Genomic DNA, 22,742 nt, shown 5'->3' with positions numbered 1-22,742 from the left:
GGAGACTGGTAGCATCGGTCCCGCGGCAACAGAGAAGGGATAGGAATTTGGATTGTTCTGTCTTTGGATATCGGGGGTTCTAACCCCGGGCTGGGTTACGTTTGAGATGTTGAGATGACAACCTGTGCCAAGTGGGAAGGACCGGTACGCATGCACGAGTCGCCGGATGGTCTAATAGTATCTGTTACTAATAACTCTATATGACCGATTGCCTATGGGTGGTGCAGGAATGACCAGAAATAGACGACAGGGTTCGTAAATGGGGACGCCCTTGCGTCCTCCTCCTCGTCCTCCTCCTGCGCAGCCCCCCCTGACAAGCTATCGAAACGGCGGGGAAATAAGTCGCGTTGGCCTGCCCTTCAAAATCTCTTGACCTTTATTTAGTCTTGGCGTCTGTAGATCGTATCACAAAACAAGCAACGGGTATACTCAAAGATTGTTTTCCATCGTATGTAATGGTTTTTCTTGTATTGTCTCTGGGGAACTAGTCGTCCTCTTTCCGGGCAGTGGTCTCTGGCTGCGCTAAGCGGGCACGGCGCTCTCCACCTTGAGCTTGGAAGCAGCGTTCTCGGGAATTAATACACCTCGGTTGGTCTCCGCAACCATCCCTGCCGCAGTCCTACTCATGCCCCGTTTCGGGCCCGACAGTACTATGTAGAGGGCACAGCTTGCGAAGATGTCGGACGATCTGCGCGCCAACCTCATGATGGGGCACATGGCAGTGAAACAGGCTACGAAGCGAAGCAAGAACAGGCGACAGCAACGTCACGTGTTTTGCATTTCAAGGTCGTAGTCCTCACAGCGAGGCTTATGAGAGGAGGTTACATAAGCCAGACGCGAGGCGGTTTCTAACACCCTTCAGCATTATGAAACCGTCACCCTAGCGGGTTCCACTCGAGTAAGCATAGATAGTGTTGATATAGGAATTCCATTTCTTTCAAAGCACCAACTACTACCTCGTGATAGCTGCGGTCGCAGCATAGGACGGCGCGGCTCCCCGGACAGCGTCGTAGCAGAGAATGTGACATGTCGGTTGCAAGTTTAGTGCCTACCCAGCTCGCCAGGGTCTTGTCGTCCCAATGTTGTGAATAAGAAGCGAGTCTAATCCGTTACGATTCCATCAGAACTATCTCCACGCCATCCCATCTCTTTCTGACAGCGGATAACCAACAGCATCCAGCTTATCTTCTTTCCTTTCTTTTTTTTTTTTTGTTATCTCAGAGCCCTGGTTGGCCTTTTTTCTTCTATCTATCGCCCAATAATCGCAGTTTTCTTATACCACCCGCCCGTTATTCACTTCACAAGATGTACGCCAGCCAGGTCTTCGCTTTCCTCCTTGTAGCGGCCACCGCTCTCACTGAAGCTCGCAAGTAGCCCCCCGAACAGAGCATTATAATGCTGGTATTAACACGTCACTTAGGCGCTATTGAGTCCCGTCAAATTGGCAACCTCGGCTGCAACGTCGCCCGCTTGAAGATCGTGAGCGCCATCTCGTCGACCAAGAGCAGCGTCGGCGATATCAAGGACCCGGCCGTCAAGGACGCCGCGGCGGCCGGCCTCAAGCAGGCCAACGACGGAATCGGCAAGATTGCGAGCGCTCTGCTCACCGGCCAAAAAGCGGCGGCGACGGACCGCGACACCGTGGCAGCTGGACTGCAAGCAACCGGCACGGCTCTGCAAGGGGGCGACCAGTACGTCTTTCCCCAACAAACTCGCACAAGACTGCGCGGCCGATGCTAACTAGGGATGTGTAGGACTGATGACGCAGTGAAGAAGGCAGGGGAATCCCTCCAGAAGGCGGTTGCTGCTGGACAAGACGTCGTCTCTAAATGCAAGTGATTGCTCAGGGGTCAGCAAAGAAATACTTAATAAATTCTCATTCCAAGTCCCATCTTCAGGTATACAGCCTTGTTGGTTTTCGAGACGTAGCACCTGTGGGCCGAAATTTGCGCCAATGGATGAAGTGAATGAAAACTTGCCTGGGCCGTATACATACCGTCCCCAGGGCATATCTTCCAGATGCAGACCTGAATACCTGTCTTGTTCATCCGCAGTGCGGTCGTAGTGTGCGTTACTGGGACCCGTTCCAGAACTGTGAACCAGCCCCCTCGACCTTCGCCTCATTCGGAATGCTGTCTTGGTCCAAACAGATCTTGGCTCCGCCTCCGACCTCGCCCCCACCAAACCCGGAACCTCTGATTGCGTGAGTAATACGGTAGATGTCTGCCAATTGTCTGTGTCGGTGTGCTTGTATCAATATTATGGATATGCTACTGCAGAAGTTGGCTTATTAATGGGGAGGCCAAAAAAACCGAGATGCGGCCCAAAAAGCGGTTACAATGAACCATATACTGGCCAAGAGAAGGATCACATCTATACAAACTTTGGGAATGCCAACCCCCCCCCCCCCCCCCCTTCAATGGGTCTTGTCGCAGCTGCCGTCGACACGGTCGTCTGTCATCAAATTTTTCCGTCTGGGTCATTGAGCTGGTGTAACATTGGAGGGTGGCTGAATGGGAGCCAGCGATGAAACCTCGGACTAGGAAGAATCTGAAGATTTAGAGCCTATACATTTTAAAACAGTTGAAAACTGTCACGGATTGCATGAATTACCCTGAATGGTCGCCCGTGAATGACAACCCCTGGCCATTTCAAAGAATCTAGCATCCGTGAGGCAGTCAGGCTGGCAGCTCAGGTATTAGTCGTAAATGCGTCTTCACAATAGGGTCACACTGATCAACAGCTGAGGCGCGATGGAGCTACTTGGGAAACAGGGTGTATGTTCTGCATTGTCACGCGTCAAAACACGGCCTCCGGCAAAGCATCAGGTCACCTGCGTTCCCATAACGCCGTGCATTAATTAGTACGGTGTCTTGGTACATACAAACAGCAGAAGCAAAATAAACCTCTGTATTCCCATGCGCCAAAAGCTCGGCCAAGCGTCCACCCGTACGAGACCATATTCGTCCTCTCAGGATGTTGCCTTGCAAACTGAGTAGCTGTTGAAGCCTGACGCTTGCTGCCACGTCGTCAGGTGTTCGATTAGCGTCGGGTCGATATCCCGATTGGCTTTGATGAATATGGTCTCGTATGGATGGACATTTGTGCCGAAGTATTTGCCGTTCCAGAGAACGTCGCCATTCTGCGACGTATCGCACTCCTCAATGTAGTTCTTCGATTTCTGGAACGCTGCCATCATCAGGTCGACCTTGTAGCCTTGCTTCAAAAAGATGGTAGTAGTGCCGACCTCAGCATGCACTGCTTGGTTCCAACCATCGTAGCAGCCGCCCATACCGACGACGTCGTTTTCGGTGCCAAAGTCATCCTTTACGGATGAGCCTGGAGGGGGGTTGAGGAGCAGTTCGATGCCCACTTCGTCCGTGGCCCAGATCATGGACTGGACGTGGAACCGGGGCCAGCAGTTTGCCGTCATACCGACCAGCTAGTGTCGACGTCAGTACGAGGCAGCGATTGGAAGACACGGCACGTCAGTCTTACCTTGACCGTATCCGTAAGACGCCCAAGATACAGGTCGCTCCAGCATGATTGGGCCCAATGAGGGAGGAACGGGCCACGGATGCTCGCATTCAGTGTGATGAAGCGCTTGTACTTCTTATACAAGTCGTCCTTGCGGAGGACTTCGCCATACGCGCCAAGATCGAAGCAGGTATTGGGACGGCTGATGACTCTGATGTTCTGCTTTTGCGGAATGATTGCCCCCACGCTCGTCTCTCCGTTGAGAATGAAAATGAAGTCGGCGGCATCATGCAGGCCCTGGTTGACGAAGAACTTGAGATTCTCACGGGCGGTCTCAGATTCGGCGAAAGCATAGAGGATCAGTGTCCTGCCGTAGTCTTTTAGGGCCGGGGGCGAGGAGGACGATTGTGGTGTGGTCGGCCCTGTGGCAGGCCTGCCATTGCTCTCGGCCTTGCTTGCGTCTGCGCTCGTAGCATGTTGTGAGCCCTGGGCGGATATCGGGGAGGCTTTGTTGGCAGTTTTGTCCCCCTCGCCTTCGTACCAAGGCGGAAGCGAAAGCTCAGGCGATAGGGCAGGCGTCGACTTGTCCGGCGAGTTGTATTCAGGTGTACTTCCAGGCTTCCCGTCCAGCTGGTTCGGCTGGTGTCCCGGCTCCTGTGTCTGGCGAGGCTAGGGGTCAGATAGCCACGAAGGCGATGGCTGGTTAGGGACTCACGATTTGTGTGGATGTTGTGGAAGGCGTTGACGAGATGAAAGTCGACAGGCTCCACAGGAAGAAGAGGAAGATGACCCCACCGATAACGGATTGTCTGTTGACTGGGAGTGTAGATACCATACTAGGCGACTTTCGTCAGCTACAGGCGATCGAGCGTCAACGATTTCGTGCGAAGATGGTTATTGTCGAAAGAGAGCTATTCAACGGGAGGTAATGGGCCAGACGGCGAGCCCCGCAAAGGTCATGGAAATGCGGTCGTGGTAATTGGTATTTGCAGCAAGCAGGGCCTCAAGTCGCCGTATCCAAGAACATCAACCGTGGCAGCTGAAAAGAGGATGATGATGGCAAAGCACCTAGGTGAACGAAGGTAGGGGGACTGCTTTCACGTTGGAGAAGACAAAACACAAGCAGAACAAGGGGCCCATGTCGAGATCAGGGTGCTCTACATGTAGACTGGAGCTGCGCGTCGCTTCTACAGAGCGCGACTGGAGAGAGAGCGGAATGTTACTTACAATGTCAGGGAGGTTCAGCCATCCACCGCAACCATGCTCAATGCTAGGCTATCCCTTCGAGTGCCACTGGACCTCACATAACCCAAACGTGGGTCTCTGCAGGTAATTACTAACAGCTATTGGATACTTAGCCTGGATTGCTGTAGTCTTATTGGTCTGAGGTTATGTGAGGTCCAGTGGCACTTAAAGGGATAGGGGGCGGACGCGGCGGGATGCCTAGTATCTAATTAGCATGTAACTGTCAATACGCTTGCGTACCTAGCCAAACAGTGCTGTTACTGCCCGATGCGGATACAATGTGCTGTCATCGACTTCGCTTCAGCGACGCTGCACGGCGCACGCTGAAGAACCCGAAAGATCAGAGAGGACCCGTACCAAATCTGTCATGGTTGGTGCCATGCGGGACATGTCCCCACCCCACGTTCCGGCCGTGGCGCACGTTTGCGACTAGGTAACTGGGTCAATTGTCTGTCTCATGGGCGTGTTGATTTGATACGCCGGTTCCATCCATCTCGTGCTTGGCTTCCGGAATGCGCGCTTAAACCAACAGACATGCTTAAACCGCTTCTCCATTTCGGAAAAAGAGCGGTCGCTAATAGACTTGTGCCCTTGTGCATCTAGACAACAATGCTGCAAACTCGCCTCATGCCCATCGTCTGAGGTATGAGGCCCATTTTCTCTATGCGGCATTGCAACCAGGCAACCATGATTACTACCCCAACCGCCAGAGCCTTGATGGGCTTTTCCCCGCAACTCTGTGCGAAAGTCCCAATGTACCAGAGTTGCTGCTGCTTGTTACATTGCTGCACGAGAGCTGGCCAAGACAACTCGGCCGACGTGCCTATCTGGGAATGGAGTCGGAGATGCCATCTGTATGTCGAGCGGGGGTTGCAACAAGTGGAGAGGCGCGCCTGATCTCACCTTCTGTTTGAACTAGTCTAGTAGTCGTAGAAGATAATGCCGTACGTGCTGCGAACTTACCAACTCCCAACGAAGACTTTCGGCCGCCTGCAATTTGTTGGTGGAAACAAACGAAGATAACGAGACTACAAATACACACATATACTCACACACACACACACACACCATGGCCGCTGCTGTCACGATTCAACCGCCCCTCTCCCGTAGGGGCCACGGTCCGGGTTTGCTTATTCTGGTAGAGCAGGGCATCAATCTGTCCAAACACGACAACATCTTGGACCCTCCTCCGGCTCAGAAATGGGCCGAGGAAGGCTACGCGGTTGCGCAGATCATCGTCACGCCCGGAGCCAACGACGTCACAGACTCAGTCTCCTCGGCAATCGAGAGTCTCAGAGAGCTGGACAGTTGCGACGACAAGGACAAGTTCGGTGCAATTGGTAAGCGGGTCGTCGTGCTTCCTTGCACGCCCGTGGTGATATCTCTTCTGACGCCCCTCAACAGTCCTTCTCGCTGCCGCTTCTCAACACGTCGCTGACGCTCTGGATAAACGTTCTGAGATCAAGGCCGCCGTCTTCTTCAACTTGGACCAGGCACTCGCAGTCCCTACCCTGTCGCATCTGCCCGGAACCCAAGCTGAGGCACACAAGGCTATTTCTACCACCAAGACGTACTCGTATCCCACAGCCCGTGATTTCTTCGTCATCCCGAGCCACCCAAACTTCAATGCCAATGCCGCCGGGCTGGCGCACACGCGCACGTTGACGTTCCTCAAGCCGATACTCGGCGGGCCCTACTTCGACCTCGAAGCCGTCTGGGAGGAACACACTCTCTTCGAGTTTGGCGAGCGAAGTGTCGATAAGACTATGGCCACCATGGTCGAGCAGCCTTATGTTAGTTCTTATTGGCTGTTGAAGCGTGACAATGATTATGCGGCCATCTCTGACAACACCAACGACAGGTCAATCATATTCCCACGCTTACTGGTGGTGTCGGCCGAGGGCGTTTGACGAAGTTCTACAGAGACCACTTCATCTTTAACAACCCAGATGATACCGAGCTCGAGCTGGTCAGTCGTACAGTGGGAATCGACCGAGTCATTGATGAGTTCGTCTTCAAGTGTACCCACGATAGGATCATTGACTGGCTGTAAGCACCCGTCAACCAACGTGGAGGGGAATCCCATTCTAACATAGTCTCCTAGACTCCCTGGTGTGCCGCCTACCGGGAAGCATCTCTCAATCCCATTCACCAGCGTCGTCAATGTACGGGGAGACCACCTTCATCACGAGCACACCGCGTGGGATCAGGCGACCGCGTTGCGACAGTTGGCGTTGCTGCCGGAGTATCTCCCCTTCCCCTACCAGATCAACGGAAGTGGTCCGGCGACGGGGAAGAAGTTCGAGTTTAGGCTGCCTGTTGCCGGCGTAGAGTCAGCCCATAAGCTGGTGGACGAAAGTGCAGTCGAGTCGAATGCCATGTTTGAGTATGGAATAAGAGAGGTCGACGTCTAGCCAGCTTGTAGCCGCGTACGTCAGCCAGGGCCCTCCCATGACTAGTCGAACCAGATGTGCAGTAAAACCTTGAATGTCTGTCGGCTTGGCACTGCCAGCTGCTATATCAGATGATGCTATTTTGGTGGCGTTTTCGCTCCTCTGTTTCTTTCTTCCTTTGACTTATGTTTGACTTGGGAAAACAAACGCACACATCATAAGTCGCGGTAGCCTCGGTTACGGTTTGAACCCATTTGTAAGAAAGGATGCGCGATGGAGGGCGTTCCTGCTGCTGATTCGAGTCCATCAGAGACCTTTGCCCACCTCAGCAGACCTCCCGGTTGATCTTGACTCGTATACTATACCTGGAAGACATGTCATCACTCGAGGATGAAGAGGGGCGCGGACGAGATCCTTTTACCAGCGGACTCGCTCTCGCTTTTCTCGGCCTAACTCAGTCCTAGGGTAAAAGAGGGACAAAGGGAGTTGCGCCAGGGTTGATGGGTGGAACAGTCGAAACCAGTTGGAAACCCCATATTGGCCGTAGCAACGAAGGTCCTTGATTATAGGTGAGCGATTTGTAGTTGAAGTTGAGCCTCAACCTCCCGCTCAATTTGTTAGTAATCTAAACGGTGGCTCCGGCTGGCCCGCCGGGTATGGGACGGTCTTTGTTCACCGAGCGGTCAGGCGGAAAATGCGGTCGGTCTACTTCTGTACGTGTATGTGCACTACAATAGGTGAATCTGACCCTGGGGTTTCCCTTTTGACCCTGATAACACACGGACTTGTAAATCAGACACAGCAAGACATGTGAACTACGAAAAAGAGGTCTGAGATGTTGGGAGGACGGGAGAGCGCCCCCGTCCACCCGTGACGCGAGCAGCATGGCCCGGGGCTTGACACATGTTCCTCGTCCGGAGTCCAAGATCTACGCGCCAACGCGATGGAGGGTGATATGTGATGCCCTCCACCACAGCCACATCTGGTCGCCACCTCCAGCAAGAGGGACATCAAGATCACGTCCCGAAGCAACGCCGCACTTCGGATATAAGTGTGTATCACTAGGACGCTACCATGCCATCGTCCGCGGCTGTCCTTGTTGGCTACCGCTACGAACTACCGAGTCCCAGTCTTGAGGTCACTACTTTCTTCCGAGATTCCGGCATCGGAGCCCTCTGGCTGAAATGATGGTTCTTGTGCCCATGCCTCTCTATATGCCATTTCGAAGTAGACTTTCGGGAGAACCTGGCAGCACTGCAATGCGTTATAAGTCGTCGGTTGTTTCGCCTACCCAGCCAGAGATTTGGATACTGTATTGCTGGGTTCCCAGGAGCCGATGGATTTTTGCCGGTATCACAACCTGTCACCTTTAACGCCCCTTCGCGCGCGAAACTGCGCCAGCCGCCGTCCACGTCCGCTGGAGGGCGACCGTTGCCGCTGGTCGGGCCGGGGACTATGGATACGGCCCTTGGCGCTCTGCTACTAGTGGAAATCTGACATGACCATCCCGTTTCACCCGAGAGGCCACGTTGGGACGCTGTGTCGGCATGCCATCGAAGTTGTAACCGGTTTCATGTAGATAGATGTATGGTTCGGTTTAGCGCTACCAGAAACGATGGCGTTCCTAAAACATGTTCTACGGTGGTCTTCGCAACTCGATGTGCCGAATACTCTGTCTTTCTCCCCCCCTGTCGTCTTTTCCTCCGAAGGGAAACACAGCCGGGACCTACTACGCCCACTGCGGCACCAAGTGAGAAGTAGAGGCCCACCTTCCAGGGAATTATGTTGCGACCTTAGCTGTTAGAAGCAGCAATACGGATACATGGTGCTAATACACCAATTTGTGATCCTGGCGAACTCTAAGTACCTTTTGATCATTGACGGCCACCCACGCTCGAATACGGAATCTCGGCGCCATTAAAGTCGGGTTTAACAGGGGTTTATCTGAAGTAGAGGGTGGGGTGTGTACGTGTGTGTGGACAGCCCTCCCTCCCCAAGGCAAAGAATCAGGGCAGGCTGGCCCCCCCATCTGCAGAAACGCAGATCTGTATTTCCCTAATCGCCGTGCCGCGCTTCCGACCTGCGGCATGAAACTCCGCCCCTCCCCAAGCCAGGCTCTCGGAAAATGACAGAAACTTTACGGGTGCTTAGAACAGCTTCCTCTTGGACCACGAATGGTGTCAGGGGATACGTCGGCTTCTGGTTCCCTTGCTCGATAAACGAGCGAAAGGGCGTAACGTGTAGCCAAGGTCGAATGTAAACACGTCGCATCACGGTCGGTGTTGATGATCTGGTGCTAGGAATCGAACCACTCGAGGAGCCTTGGTAAGTGACGGCCATCGCCCATAATGGCCTGAGAGTCAGACGCCAATCACTACAGTATCGGGCTGTGACTCGTCCTACCAGACAAAGAGCAGACTCAGTCAGCTGTCGGCGAGCTGAATGCCTTCGATATGGCATGTCATTAACAGCTTTCATCATCCTCATGGTCCACACGATAAGTTTTGGCGCGTCAACTTTGCTTAACTTGAGGCTCATTATACTCCTCCATCTTTGGCGTCATTTCTCATCGAGATGTTTACTATACACTCTTTCTTCATGCCCCAGTACACCATTGGAATGCCCAAAAAAATCTGTTGTCCTTCTTCGTTTCGCCAGTCAATGCGTGATGTAAAAGGGAAGCCCGGCCATGTCCGTGCCTTATCGTCGGGTCCTTCCAGCGGCCACTCGAACGTACTAAAGACAGTCGTCTGCCTCATCCTAATATATAAGCCCCGGCGTAGTGCCGATAGGCAACAAGGTTCGTCAAAGGAAATAAGTACAAGAATGACTGTGCTGCACCAAAATGGTGCGGCAACAGCCCGAAGAATCGAAGGGGTATAAAAGTTGCGACGTCGCGCTAGGTGATGGGGGTCAGAAAAGGACTGAGCATCAAATCGTCAGCACTCGGGCGGAGGTTATGGTCCATCTCGAACGTCTGGGCAAGGAACGTCTTTGCATCGTCCGAAGCGTGGTCTGGAATCGTGGGTGCGGCCTTGCCACCGCCAATCTTGAAGATGGCTTGCAGCTGACTGCAGTCGGGGTAAGGGTGAGTACCCGTCATCATCTCGACGACCAAGCATCCCAGAGACCAGATGTCGGCCTTGCGAGTGTAGGAAGTCTGCTTGACCACTTCCGGGGCCATCCAGAATACGGAACCCTGGAGGGAGGGGCGGTGCTTATTGTTGTTCGCTCCGGAGAGAATATTGGTGGCTTCCAGCTTCTTGGAGATGCCGAAATCGGAAATTTTGATGTTACCCTTGTTGTCCACAAGAATGTTGGCGCCCTTGATGTCTCTGTGGATAATTTCGCGGTCGTGCAGATACGACAGACCTGTGAGGATCTGGCGCACGAAACTGCGGACAAGGGGCTCGGGCAGAGCACCATACGAGTTGAGCATGGTCTGCACCGAGCCACCGGGGACGTACTCGAGGAAAATGTTGAGGTACTCGGACGACGAACTGCAACCAAGATACTGAACAATATTCGGGTGTCGAAGGTCGCGGAGCAGACTGATTTCCCGCTTAAGGGCCTCGATCATACTCTTCTTACGCGCGTCGTTCTGGCTGTTCGTACCGGGAGCCGGCGCCTCCACCTGTTTCACCGCCAACAGCTCACCGGTGACGGCGTGCAGCGCCAGATAGACGCAGCCAAACGAGCCTTGGCCAATCATGGCTCCCTTCATCCACTTGTCGTCAGACCATGACTCTCCCGCAAGGAAGCTCTCAAGCTCTTCATCCGCATCCTCGCCGTCCTCGTTGAGCGCCTGCGTGAGATCCTTGAGAGATCCTGATCCAGATCCGGTGGAGCCTTCGGCATCAAAGTAGCTACGCCGAGTGATGTTACCTTCGGGGTCGGTTACGCTCAGAGCGGCAGCGCTGGCGCCGTCAGAGCTGTCGGCGAATGAAACATAGGACTTGCGGTTCGGCTCCAAAGGAGATTCCTCCTGCAAAGTGTCCAGCACCGAAGAGGCAACAGAATCACGGAAGTGGGTGACCCGCAGACCGGACCGTGCCTTGGGAGTGCTACCAGCCTGTAGCCAGCTGTCCGCGATGGTGGGGATTGGAGGAGCATCTTGGATGCTGGACGCAAAGCTGAGGTTACTTGCCACGCTCAGACGACTGTTGACCTTGCTCAGACGTGTTGATCTTCTCATGGACAGACGCGCAGTCCGATCGATCTCTTCTCTGGGATGGTCAGGGAAGTATGACGTAAGGTCGCAAGCAATGAGCTCGCTGGGAGGGCGTAGACCACCGAATGACCGCAGGAGCCCCTTATTTTTTCGCGGTCCGCCGCTAGATCTCGGGCCATCATTGGAAGCGGGACGTTCCAGTTCCTTGGCGGTATTGTAAACGTTACGTTCGCGATCGTGGAACGAAACGGGAGAAAGGGGGTGTTGAAGCTCGTCGTTCCATCTCTCGCCAAGAAGCTTCTGCACCTTCATTTGGCTCCTCTTGTCCACCGTTTCAAGTGCGCGGCTATGGTTCTGTTGGGCTTCCTCGATGGCGATACCCGCCGCTCTTTCAAGCTCGGGCATGCCCGGCTCGCCAGCGGGAACGCGGCGAAGAATCAAGCGGTTACGCTCAGGACGCTTCTGGTCTTTAATGATGCGCCAAAGTTCTGTGTCGCCCAGTCGACGGCATTGATTGGGGTCGGGCTCGACACCGGCCAGAACCCAGAAACAGTAATTCCTCTCGTGGTCCTCCCGCAAGGCAAACTTCCTAAGGGTGACTCGCATGACCTCTTCGCAGGTATTGCAGTCGGCAATCTTGACGACTTTGGTGACACCTCCAGTTGAAATGACGCGTATGACATCCTGGTTCTGCGGTAAGCCAGCCATCAGTGAACCATCCATACTGGAGTTATTCCTGGTATGGGAAGTTACCAATCGGCCGGTCGAGGGGACGGGGTTACCCATGTAGCCGGGACTTTGGCCATATCGTGTACGCAGAGGCCGAACCGCATCCGTTCCGGGCAGCGGTGAGGTGGGGCGGGAAGATGTGCTGTCAAGGGGTATCGTATCATATTGCCTTGAGTAGCGCTTGTTCATGGAAGGCGTGGGGGCGGCGCGAGAGCTCGACGCTGAAGGACGAGGCGATCCGCCGGACGACGGCGTGAACTGGTCCAGGCCACCAAACGAATCCTATGGGGTTTCAGGGTTAGTCATGTGCTTCGTTGCTGACACCCGCTACAGACATCCTCACAGAGGACCTGCTGGCAATAGAGCGGGTAAGATGAGACGTACTCTATTGCGTTTCTTCTGGTTGGCGTATGCCTTTGTCCTCAACTTCTTAATTCCAAGGAACAGGCGAACACGGTCGCCGACCTTCTCGATGCCCATCTCCTTGAGGACATCCTTGTCGAGCTCGAGGAGATTCTCGCCGTTGATGTGGTTCTTGCGGAAGAGCTTCTCATATTCGCCGCACTTGACGCTCCTCAGGTACTCGCAGACCTTATCCTCGTCCCAGTTCTTGACGGCGTCGGGACCGTCGCTTTCGGAGAATTCGGACTCGGTCGGGCTTGCATAGGCTGCGGGTTGGTTTGGAATTGCGGGTACCCGTCTCGAGGGCGGCACGCCGCCGCCGCCCGCCGAAACGCTGGGCATCATGGGGTTACCGGAGCCCAAGGGCGCTGTGAAGGCGGTTTTGGGTGCCAGCATAGCCATTTTGTTTTATCGTGAAATTAAAGTCGGCCAAGTGAGCATTGACTGGAAGAGACCGGAGTGGTTTATCGTGATGGTTGTTCAGGCGGGGTGTGTCTCAGCTGTCTCGCCTGGAGCGCGTCGTGGCGAGAAAGGTTTCCGTGAAGCGGGTGTCCGAGACAGGCGTCGGGCGGGACGAAAATGAATGCGTGCGAGAGAAGCGAGAAAATTATTGAAGCGGGAGTACTGCGTATGCCGAAGTCTCTGCGATGAGCCTCTTCACTGCCGGACCGTGAAGGTCTGGTTTCTGCTAAGACACACAGCAGAAAGGAGTTTGGAGAAGGGCAAGAGTCGTGTGTGGAATCACGGGTATTCCGGCCGGTTGGGAAAAAGAAGAGGGAAGAGGAGGGTTAAAGATGGATTTGGGGTGCAGGGAAGCAAGCGGCAGCGGCAGGGAGGGGGGGGCGTGTATTGTGTTTGGGGAAGAGGGGGAAAGGGGAGGAAAGTGGTAAGGAGGGTGCAGCCTCAGGTAAGGTACCTCAGCCCTGAGCGGCACCAACAGCGAGCAGCGGGTATATTGGCGCAACAAGCTTCCCATGCATCGTCCTTTGTATGCGTCTACTGTCACAGCAGTCCGTGATAGGAAATGGGATGAGAAGCGATGAATGCCTCCAGCAGTCATGTAGGATACATTGGCAACAGCAATACCAGCAGCGGCAATAATAGCAAGACACAGCCAAGCAACGGCAGAGCTACAAAACACACGAGAAGCAGCACAGTCCTCATAACGGCCCTTCATGCGTCTGTTCGCCGAGCTGGCGGAAACTTGGGAGAAACGCTGAAGCTTTCCGGCTGGCTGGGGGGATACGACAACAATGATGCGGCTTAATGACTGATGTTTTGTTTTGGATCTAGGTGAGGCTGCTGTTGATTCGTCTCTCGGGATGAAGGAAAGGAAGAACAACTCGGGTCAAAGCCTGTTTCTTCATACCACCTACTACCTAGCATAGGTAGTATTATTACCAGCTGGCTATCGCGGCCGGCTTCAGTGGGGTGTTTGGTGTGTCACTTACAGCCGAATGGCACCTCGATCCGGCCAAACATTTCTTTCGGGAGATGCTACTCTTCCCACCGGTGACCTACCTATTGAGTGTTGGCGGCAGTACTGTACGAATCCGTCGCTCGCCTGGTTATCGCCCGCGACTGAGGATGGCCTCCTTCCCCTTCCTTCCTCCCTCCTTTCTTTCTTGCCTCCCTTCCTTCCTTTCTTGCCTTCCCGCTCTCAACTGGTTTATAGGTACTAAGTACCTTGGTCCCCCCCCCCTTGGGCCACACATACCCTTGGCAACAGCCAACCTTCAAAAGGGCGTTTACAAGGGTTGAGCGACGGCGGCGGCTTCTTGAAACTGGCTCAAAGCAGGGTCAAGAGACCTTATGAGGGACAGCCTCGGGTAGGTACTTCGGTCCCCCACCCATGCTTTGGCTCGCGGCACCATCAACGGCACCACCAAACCTTCCCAGCTTCCGCAAGTAGAAAAGTATAGTACCTACCGGGTAGTGTAAACTGCTCTGCCAAGACTGCCAGGTACCCGAGGAATTACTCAGCGGCACCACTTTTCCCCCTTCAACATGCAATTTGCGCTTTGCAATGCGCTGTCATGCATCCCCCGTCCATCACCCAATTGCCGCCGATCGGAAATCTCGTCTCCTTCCACCACTGTACGACAACATGAAGGAAGGTCTTTACTTCGTCGCGGCATGTCCGCCCAAAGTGACGAACCAGTGCTCTTATTCATCGGTTACGGACACATGGACAAGACAGAGGTTCTCTCTCCCGACTTAGAGACCAAGAGACTACAGTCAGACATCGCATCCGAGGGTAATGATACTCGTGGTCTTGAAGCCGGTCCAGCTGACGACTGAGCCCCCGATTGTTCTCGAAAAAGCCTGCAGCCCAGCGCCGCCCGATTCTTTCTTTGGAACCAGACTCTGACACGGATACTACCTACCTACTTACTGCAGTGTACCTATTACTGGCACCGACCAACTAACCGCCCGGCCTGCCCGCCCCCTTGCTTGCGGGTGGCTGTTCTCAACCACCAGCCCATCTAGCGGTAGCCACCTTACTACTACATCGCGTCGCTCTGCCGCACCGCGTTTGCTTGCTGGCAAAGAAGTTAGATGGCGACCTTTGTCCTTTGACGAAGCCACTCACAATAAGGCAAATACACCACGAGCACGGCCTCCTTTGTGGGCCGGCAGATGCCGTCCTATTATTAGCCTATACATCTACGACCGCCTGCCCAAGTTCACCCTTCTACTCCGTAGAGGTGGCGATACAGAGTCCTCCATTAGCACTTCACCCCACTGCGACCCCCGCTCATTGGGAGTCGTCCTCACAACCAGTCAATCCCTGGCATCAACGATGTCAACAACAATACCCGACATCGCAACCTTTGTTCGTCTCCGTCTCTCTTGAATCACGAGACGGCCACAGGCCCCACCACTACAAAAGCACCTCCGCTCGCTCCACTCCCTTCGGACGATAGGCGAAGGCCAAAGTTTGAATCGGTTGCTGGTCAACAACAAGCCTGTCTGTTGTTGAAAGGCCCCAGTGGAGCTGGCCCCTGACACCGCGATGATTAGGTCTCATGCGCTGGCCCAACGCACCCTGACAATCTGACCGCAACCCCTATGTGCTTTCACCAGGGGAGCATTGCCACTAACCATCGCGAATGTCCAACCAGAAGATGCCGCTGCTAGCTGCTCCCAAATCGCATCGAATTGCTTGCAGCTACCTCGCCATCAAAAGCTCGCTGGCGGAGGAGTCTATACCCAGCGTGGCAGGGAGTCGAAAGGATCGTCCTCGTCTATCGGTGATTGGCTCCAATACGCCCCCCCCGCAATCACTGAGGGCTGTATGGCATGAAACCGGTTGTGTCGCATGTCTCGACACCCACTGCGCTTCGCTGCAACCCTGATTCACCCAACGCTGGGCGCCAATGTCCTGCTACCTTCTCACGCTACCTTCTCACTGGTGCTCACCAGACCACCAAGGCTCACCATCACGACACCAACGCACCGAGTCTCCAGATTCTTGGCACGTTGGCTTGAAAGACGGAGTCGCACTTCTGCAAACTGAGGCCAGTTGGCGCCCTCGGATTGATCGACACAACCACGCCAGTCTGAGCCGGTCGACACTACCGCGCGGAGGACGCTCACCGTCACTTTCGGCGTCGTGGATTATCCTGGCAGGGCTGCCCGCCTTCAAGAGCCTCTTCGGCTTCACTTGCACGTCGTTGACCAATCACCGCTGCTCTCGGTTTAACACACGGGGTTTTTTCAATCCCGAGAAGCCTATGCGGAGCCGCATCCTCAAGCGTATTGACGAAACGGCCTGTCGGGTCTTCGCACCTATTCCTCGAAACCATACCGTATGTAAAACCTGCGTGCCACCCGGCCGGGACGTTGTAGACATTCGTTTAACCCTTGCCATCCGAAATAGTGGTCTCATAATCCACAGGCGCGTTGTTGAGCGAATACATGAGTGGAGAGAGAGCTCATTAGGGGTTTTTTTTTTTTTTTTTTTTTTTTTGGGGGGGGGGGGGGGGGGGGGGGGGGGTTTTCCCTTTCTGCTACTCGTACGAGCCCGCCATGTGACACACCGCCAGCGTCAGGACACCTTGCTACATATTGCTTGTGACAGCTCAAGCCTTTGCAATAACGGGCTAAGGGTTGTTACTGTTACGGCTAAACAAATCTGGCCGTCGGGGATGCGCTCGTATGTATGTGTACAGGGGCTACTTCCTTTTTTCTCCTGCGCCCTTCGATCCACGGGGCGCTTGAATTGGAGTAGCGCCGAATTGCTTTTTGGTGAGTGTTTACCCCAAAGATGCTATTTTCAAACGGATGACTACGCACCTGCAGCACAATCTACCGGTCATGCATATCACGATCTCTACGGATTGTCCTCGAAGGTGCGTGGGTGTGTGATACGCAGCCATGAGGAGGAAAGAAGTTGTGGCCCGATGATGAGTAGAGAAAACTAAGCAACTGGGCGCTTGGCACTCCTGGGCCGGCCTTTGCACCCGAGGATGACTCTTAGAAACTGACGATACTCTAGTGTGTGCGTCCACGAGTGCGCCTCTCGCGTTTCAGCCTGGGTCGTCTTTGACCGCTTAACAAGAGCGTTCCCCTCCACTGAAGAAAGAAAGAAAAAAAAAGCCGTATCCGGCCATCTGGTCAGGCCAACAGAGGGCCAGCGTGGCCTGGTCAGAGCGGGCGTCAATAAGTCTGAAACATGAAACATGGGAGGATCTGCCTCGCATGTCATTGGTGCTAGCGTGGGTATCGTACCAAATCTGTCAGTGAACAATACCTAAAACCCTGCAAGCGGCCGACGGAGATCGGATTGTGAGAAGTCCTTCCTCCCGGCGCTCCGGCACCTCACCACCCTTGTCGCTCATCACGTACTGTGGGCTTTGACCCAGGCCTTGCTGCGCTTCGTTGCCAGAGACGTGGAGACCCGGCGACAAAAGGCCGCAACGCACCTCTTCGTTGCAACAGGACTGCGCATGTAACGTTCCTGGCTAATTAACGTCAGAGCAGCAACACGTCACGATTTGCGTAACCAAACACAGTGCCGAAACCAAAGGGGGTGTGAACTATGGCAGCTTTCATATCTCGTGCGAATACGACGAAACAAAACTTGGACGTCGTCTTCTTCCGAAGGTCTCCTAAAAATGGTCGCCTAAAGACCGACTCGCGTAGGTTTCGTTTCGTTTGCTGCATATGGGGCAAGACGTCGCAAATAGTAACAAGTCTAATATAAGCCCTTGTACTCGATACGGACGGGCAAGGTTTCTCACGACTCGAGCAAAGCATAAAAGAAAAAAGGAGAAGAAGAAAAAAAGGTTCAAGCTCGCAACCTGAAAGCCAGTAGATAAAAGTTGTGATGAACACCATCCACGGACTGGGACTGGTTGGTGTGGAAACTCGATAAAATGAATAAAAAAATAAAAAAATGATAATGCGCATGACAGGGCGGTGCCGGTTTGCCAGTCGCCAAAGTCCGTCGCAACCCGCTCGCCACGGAACCAACTCGCAAAGTCCGGCTCCATACGGCCTGTCGGGCGGGTCATTGGTTCTCCGCACGGCCGGCTCTCGGCTCTCGGGGGAACCAGTCTTTAACCCCTCTCCCGGCAGCGACGGAAGGCGGGAACGCAATGGTCCTCGGACCCCGATGTCTTGCGGTGTAGAGACGGCATTGGCCCGTTCCCGGTGTCTCTGGCAGACGCGGAGCATATTCACTCATCTATGATGCTGCTGTCTAAGTAATGTTCGCCCAGGATGTGATGGAGTGTCACTGGCTCTACAAATAAGGAAGGGGCCAAAGGTTGCAATGTTGTTTACTTGGACATCGCGCATTCTTTCGATTCGATCATTCCGAATTTCCAAGGAGTTTGCTGTCGGGTTGACTGAAGGGTATCAAAGCTCCAATGTTACAAAAGGGTGATTGTGAGAACACCTCCTAGCTGGTGAAGCTGCCCGCGTTGCGTAAAGACTTGGCGCAGTGCCGCCAGTGATTGAACCGAGTGGGTGGGGCACTGTTCCCCATGCCCCGCGAAGAAAAAATAAAAAATTTAGAAGAAAACCACCACCCCTCCTTGTAATAAGGGAGTGTGCGTTCCACGGCTCCTCCAAAATCGACACGACGTTTAGAAAAAGAAAAAAAAAAAAGAAAGAAAAAAAGGATCACCAGCCCTCCACAACCCCATCAACCCTATGGCCCGTGTGTGACAGTTACCAACATCGCTGGTGAGGTTTTTGTTCATACTTGATATATTACGAGGAACGTGTGCTTGCAGTTTGGCGAGATCGACCGCGTCCCGGTGCGACACCCCTCCCGACGCGGCTACCCGGCGCACCGGAAATAAACGGCTGTTTGATTCCACAACGTCGTGCAAATGAGCGTCCGACTCTGAACCCCTCCACCCCCGACTCCCCGACTCCGACTCATCCACAACCCGCCGCTCTCATCATTTCTTTGTTTTGTTTCGAAGGAGCAACAGAGGCGGACAGGCGACACACGCCTCTTGCAACCATCACATCGAACTTGACAGCCATGAGTGACAAGTCCCGGGCCCCGGTAGAGACTGCTGATGCCAGGGGCGGCGGCAGCGTCAAGCCGCTGGTGGGATTCCTGGGCCCTCAGGCCTCGTACACGCACCAGGTATCACGAACCTGAAATCCACCGCCTCGCACGGCATGAAAGGCCCAATGAATCGTCATCTAACAGTTTTCTCTTCACTTTGTGTCGCAGGCTTCATTGCAGGCTTTCCCCGAAGATCAGTGGGACCTGAGACCCGTCGTCACCATCACAGGCAAGTCTTCTCACGCATACCTCCCTTTCCCCCCTTGCTTTCTTGGCCCTGCCGTCTCCCGTCTCCTCCCATCGGCCCGGACCGTCGAGTCTTTCGGCAGCGTCTGACTAAGGCCGCAGACATCTTCGAGATCGTGCAAGCCGGCGAGGTCGCCTTTGGCGTCGTCCCCGTCGAGAACTCGACCAACGGGTCTGTGCTGTTCACACTCGACAATTTCGCCGACCGCAACGGCCTGTATCCGGATATCTCGGTGTGCGGCGAGATCTACCTGGACGTTCACCACTTCCTCGTCGGTCACCGCCCCTCCCGCACCATCGACGACGCCGCCGGCCCCGGCGATGGCTCCGGCGCCTGCACGCCGACGGCATCGGACCCGAACCCGCTCAAGCCCCGGACTAAGCCGCTCTGCAGCCTCAAGCACGTTCGGCGCCTGTACTCTCACCCGCAAGCCTGGGGCCAGTGCGTTGCCTTCCTGCAGACCTACCTCAAGGGCATCGAGGCCATCGACGTCAGCTCCACGAGCCGCGCCGCCGAGCTCGTCGCCGCCGACGAGTCGGGCACCAGCGCCGCCATCTCGAGCGAGATCGCCGCCCGCATGCACGGCATCGACGTGCTGGCCCGCAGCATCGAGGACCGTGAGGACAACACGACCCGCTTTTTCATCATCCGCAAGGAGGGCGGTCCCCGGACCAAGCTGCCTGGCCACTGCGAAGGCAAGCGGGGCAGGACCAAGTCCATGGTGTCATTCACGGTGCCGCATGAGGGGCCCGGCGCGCTCGCCGACGTGCTTGACTGCTTCCGTCGGTACAAACTCGACCTCACAAGCATCAACAGCCGGCCGAGCCTGACGGCGCCGTTCAACTACGTCTTCTTCGTCGAGTTCGCGGGGCACAGGTTCCAGGACCCCGACAGGAGGGTCAAGGGAGCGCTGGAGGGAGTAGCCCGGGTGGCAGAGAACTGGCGGTGGCTAGGGAGCTGGGAGGACCAACGGTCGTGAGGCGATTGATGGAGGGAGGGGGTGGCGGAGGACCGTCGGTCGGGAAGCTCATGACTTTATCCCTGGTCTTCTACACTACCGCCTCCCTCTCACGTTCCAGAGAAACCTTCCATGGCCAGAACGAGACCTTTGCCAGCGTTCGGGGCTCGTGGGGGATGGATGTCGGCGTTACCAGAATCGGACCGGCCCTGGCGATGGCCGGCGATCCCCGGGTGGAACATGCTTCGGGGTCTACAGATACGTATCGCTGCATTGTTAGAGAGTTGTGGCCATGGGCGGAGGGGGCTTCGCTGCCGAAGGGTAGGCAAGCAAACAAGGAGAGTTAATTGGACAGAGCAGGCCTAGATTGGCTGACGACATCGCAGCCCATGTCGGTTCGAGAAACGAGATGCATCGGAGGACCAGGAAAAGGAGCGTGGGATGGCCCCCTTTCCCGCACCTAGCCATTGTGTAATGGAAACAGCGAGTCGCCGCTGCGGAAATAGTTTCTCTGTGTACTGCCCCCTTCTGAGCCTGGCCGTTCTTGCGGCCTCTTTCTCTTCCTCTTTTTGTTCTCTTAATCCCCACCCCCTCCTGTCAAATTTCCCCTTCGACCCTGGTTCTCTTTGATGGGTGGCAAATACTTGGAAACGACACTGGAAAGTGAGAATTCCCCGCCGAGCGGTGGCATCACGAAACCCCCAGTGACTATACTGCGAGAGGCGAAAGGAGGTGTTGCCGGGATTGCGATTAGAGTCCGCCGTCTGATTTCAGGAAGGAGAGGGCGCGGGGAGAGACAGCTGATGAGTTGTCACCTGCAGTTTTTCTCATTGGTTTTTTCCCCCCCTTTCCTATTTGTCCCCCTCCAGCGCGAGTAGAGGAAAGCGACAGGCCTACCGCTACGGGCCACATGGTATCGTGAGATGAATCGGTAGGGGGGCCGGCTGGTCGCGTGCCTACAATGTCTCACAACCCCCAAAATCTCACGCGGTATAGGCGAAAACAGCACAGCCAGGCAGGCACCAAGCAAACCCCTAATCAATGGCACCGAGCCCCGTGACGGCGCGCTTCTAGGGGCATTTCCTTCACGCAAGAGCTTCTTGAAGAATGGAGGCCAGTGAGTAGGGCCAAAGTTTCTCTCCGAAGCTTTGCAACTGGTGTGTGGAAGGGGATGAGAAGCTCTTGCAACTGTCTAGCGTGGCGAGTTTGGCACATGTTGGGGGGTTGTCATAAGCTCTGCGAAGCTCTGTGAAGCTCCGCAACCAACCAGCAACCCCTCTTTCCCCTCCTCCCTTACCTCAAGTGACGGTTAGTTTTGGGTGATATCTATCACCTTCCGTTTTGTTGGGGAATCAGGTTATGGTGGACCGGTAACTCCACGCCCATTACGTCCCTATTACGGAACATGGGCAAGAAATGCAGAGACCTTGCTCGTAGTTGCAACGACCCTGCAAGAACCTGCAAGTCGCAGGGACCTCATCTGGATCCCATGGATATGGTCCATAAGTTGCTACCCATGAGCTTGGTAAGGTAATGGCTGAATGTTGATATGTTGGGTCTTTCCACTACGCGCGAGCTTGACTTCTCTGGGCTAATGGAGTTGCGCTGGACCCAGAATGATGCTCACGGTCCCGCGTTGTCTCCACAAGACGACAGGTTCCCGCCGCGGAACGTCTCCATTTTGCCCTGTTGGTTCTTCTTTTCAAGTGTTTTTCTTACCCAATGGGAAATCTAGCGAATATGCGTATGCCAGTCTCCGGGAACCAGTGTGGAATTCGTACCCACGTAAGAAAAGTCGAATATCCGCAATGCCCTTTTTTAGCTGCTTGTCTGGATACAGACCACGGAAAAAAAAAGAGAGAGAGAAAAACCGTGGCAGGACAGAGTTTTCTCGACTCTCACTCAGTCCCTGTCCGCGCAAGGCAGAGGAAGGGGGAAAAGCGGGTTTACAACACTCGGCATCGATCCTAGTGCTGCTGCTTGGGGGGGCGCAGAGGCGTAGTGGTTCCAATTGGTGTGCGCCGGATGGATTCCTTGTGCCATGACGTCTAGTGCGCAAAGCAAGACAAGGTTCGTGGTGCGAGACGCCCTCTCGACAAAGGTACCAGGCCAGAACCGTCTGGTCTCTGGACGAGGTATCTCTCGACACGGCTCCCGTACTGCTTCTCGACCTTTTTTCTCCCGGCCTCGTGGCGGGAGTACTTTCGTCTCGCCCGAGCAATACATGGCGGTCTACTTGCCGGTCTTGGGATCTTGTCAAACTGAGCTTGCTGCTGCAAAAGCTCAACCTAAGTGGGTGGAAGGGACATGACACTTCCTCTCTGTCGCCCCTTCTTCCCAACTTAAAGAGGGGGGGGGGGGTGTGACCGGGTACCACGGTGGCCAAGACGCATCGAGGAACCCAGTAGTGGTCACTCTACGTATCTCACAATTCAAGCCGAACGGCTGTCGGCCAAGGCAGTCGGAGGGGACGCGAAGCGTAGTCAAGTGGTATGGCGAGCGGCCGTTTGCCGTCGCTGTCGGCGCGCGAGGCGGGAGTTGCAGAGCTTCAGGGAGGGAAGCAGAGCTGGACCAAGAGGGAGCAGAAA

At 54.9% G+C, this 22,742-nt stretch overlaps 5 protein-coding genes across 5 annotated transcripts; 3 read left to right on the top strand and 2 right to left on the bottom strand.

Moving 5' to 3' along the window:
• Positions 1–676: 676 nt before the first annotated feature.
• Positions 677–1,839, top strand: GLRG_00153 (uncharacterized protein; the record flags this gene model as incomplete). Its single annotated transcript, XM_008090838.1, has 3 exons — positions 677–764; positions 1,421–1,691; positions 1,755–1,839. The coding sequence occupies 3 exons, from the start codon at positions 677–679 to the stop codon at positions 1,837–1,839; spliced, it is 444 nt and encodes a 147-aa protein (XP_008089029.1).
• A 1,132-nt stretch (positions 1,840–2,971) lies between these two features.
• GLRG_00152 (uncharacterized protein) lies at positions 2,972–4,312 on the bottom strand (the record flags this gene model as incomplete). The annotated part of the gene is made up of 3 exons (XM_008090837.1): positions 2,972–3,442; positions 3,499–4,137; positions 4,193–4,312. 3 exons carry the CDS (start codon positions 4,310–4,312, stop codon positions 2,972–2,974), a joined length of 1,230 nt encoding a protein of 409 aa, XP_008089028.1.
• Positions 4,313–5,791: 1,479 nt separating this feature from the next.
• On the top strand, positions 5,792–7,136 carry GLRG_00151 (carboxymethylenebutenolidase; the record flags this gene model as incomplete). Its single annotated transcript, XM_008090836.1, has 4 exons — positions 5,792–6,062; positions 6,127–6,515; positions 6,584–6,771; positions 6,827–7,136. The coding sequence occupies 4 exons, from the start codon at positions 5,792–5,794 to the stop codon at positions 7,134–7,136; spliced, it is 1,158 nt and encodes a 385-aa protein (XP_008089027.1).
• A 2,878-nt stretch (positions 7,137–10,014) lies between these two features.
• GLRG_00150 (uncharacterized protein) lies at positions 10,015–12,819 on the bottom strand (the record flags this gene model as incomplete). Its single annotated transcript, XM_008090835.1, has 2 exons — positions 10,015–12,297; positions 12,400–12,819. The coding sequence occupies 2 exons, from the start codon at positions 12,817–12,819 to the stop codon at positions 10,015–10,017; spliced, it is 2,703 nt and encodes a 900-aa protein (XP_008089026.1).
• A 6,100-nt stretch (positions 12,820–18,919) lies between these two features.
• On the top strand, positions 18,920–20,175 carry GLRG_00149 (prephenate dehydratase; the record flags this gene model as incomplete). Its single annotated transcript, XM_008090834.1, has 3 exons — positions 18,920–19,027; positions 19,118–19,238; positions 19,298–20,175. 3 exons carry the CDS (start codon positions 18,920–18,922, stop codon positions 20,173–20,175), a joined length of 1,107 nt encoding a protein of 368 aa, XP_008089025.1.
• Between the last annotated feature and the right edge of the window lie 2,567 nt (positions 20,176–22,742).

The sequence above is a fragment of the Colletotrichum graminicola genome (assembly GCF_000149035.1).
Source record: "Colletotrichum graminicola M1.001 genomic scaffold supercont1.1, whole genome shotgun sequence".
Taxonomy (NCBI): Eukaryota; Fungi; Ascomycota; class Sordariomycetes; order Glomerellales; family Glomerellaceae; genus Colletotrichum; species Colletotrichum graminicola.
This window is presented reverse-complemented; position numbering and strand designations above follow the sequence as displayed.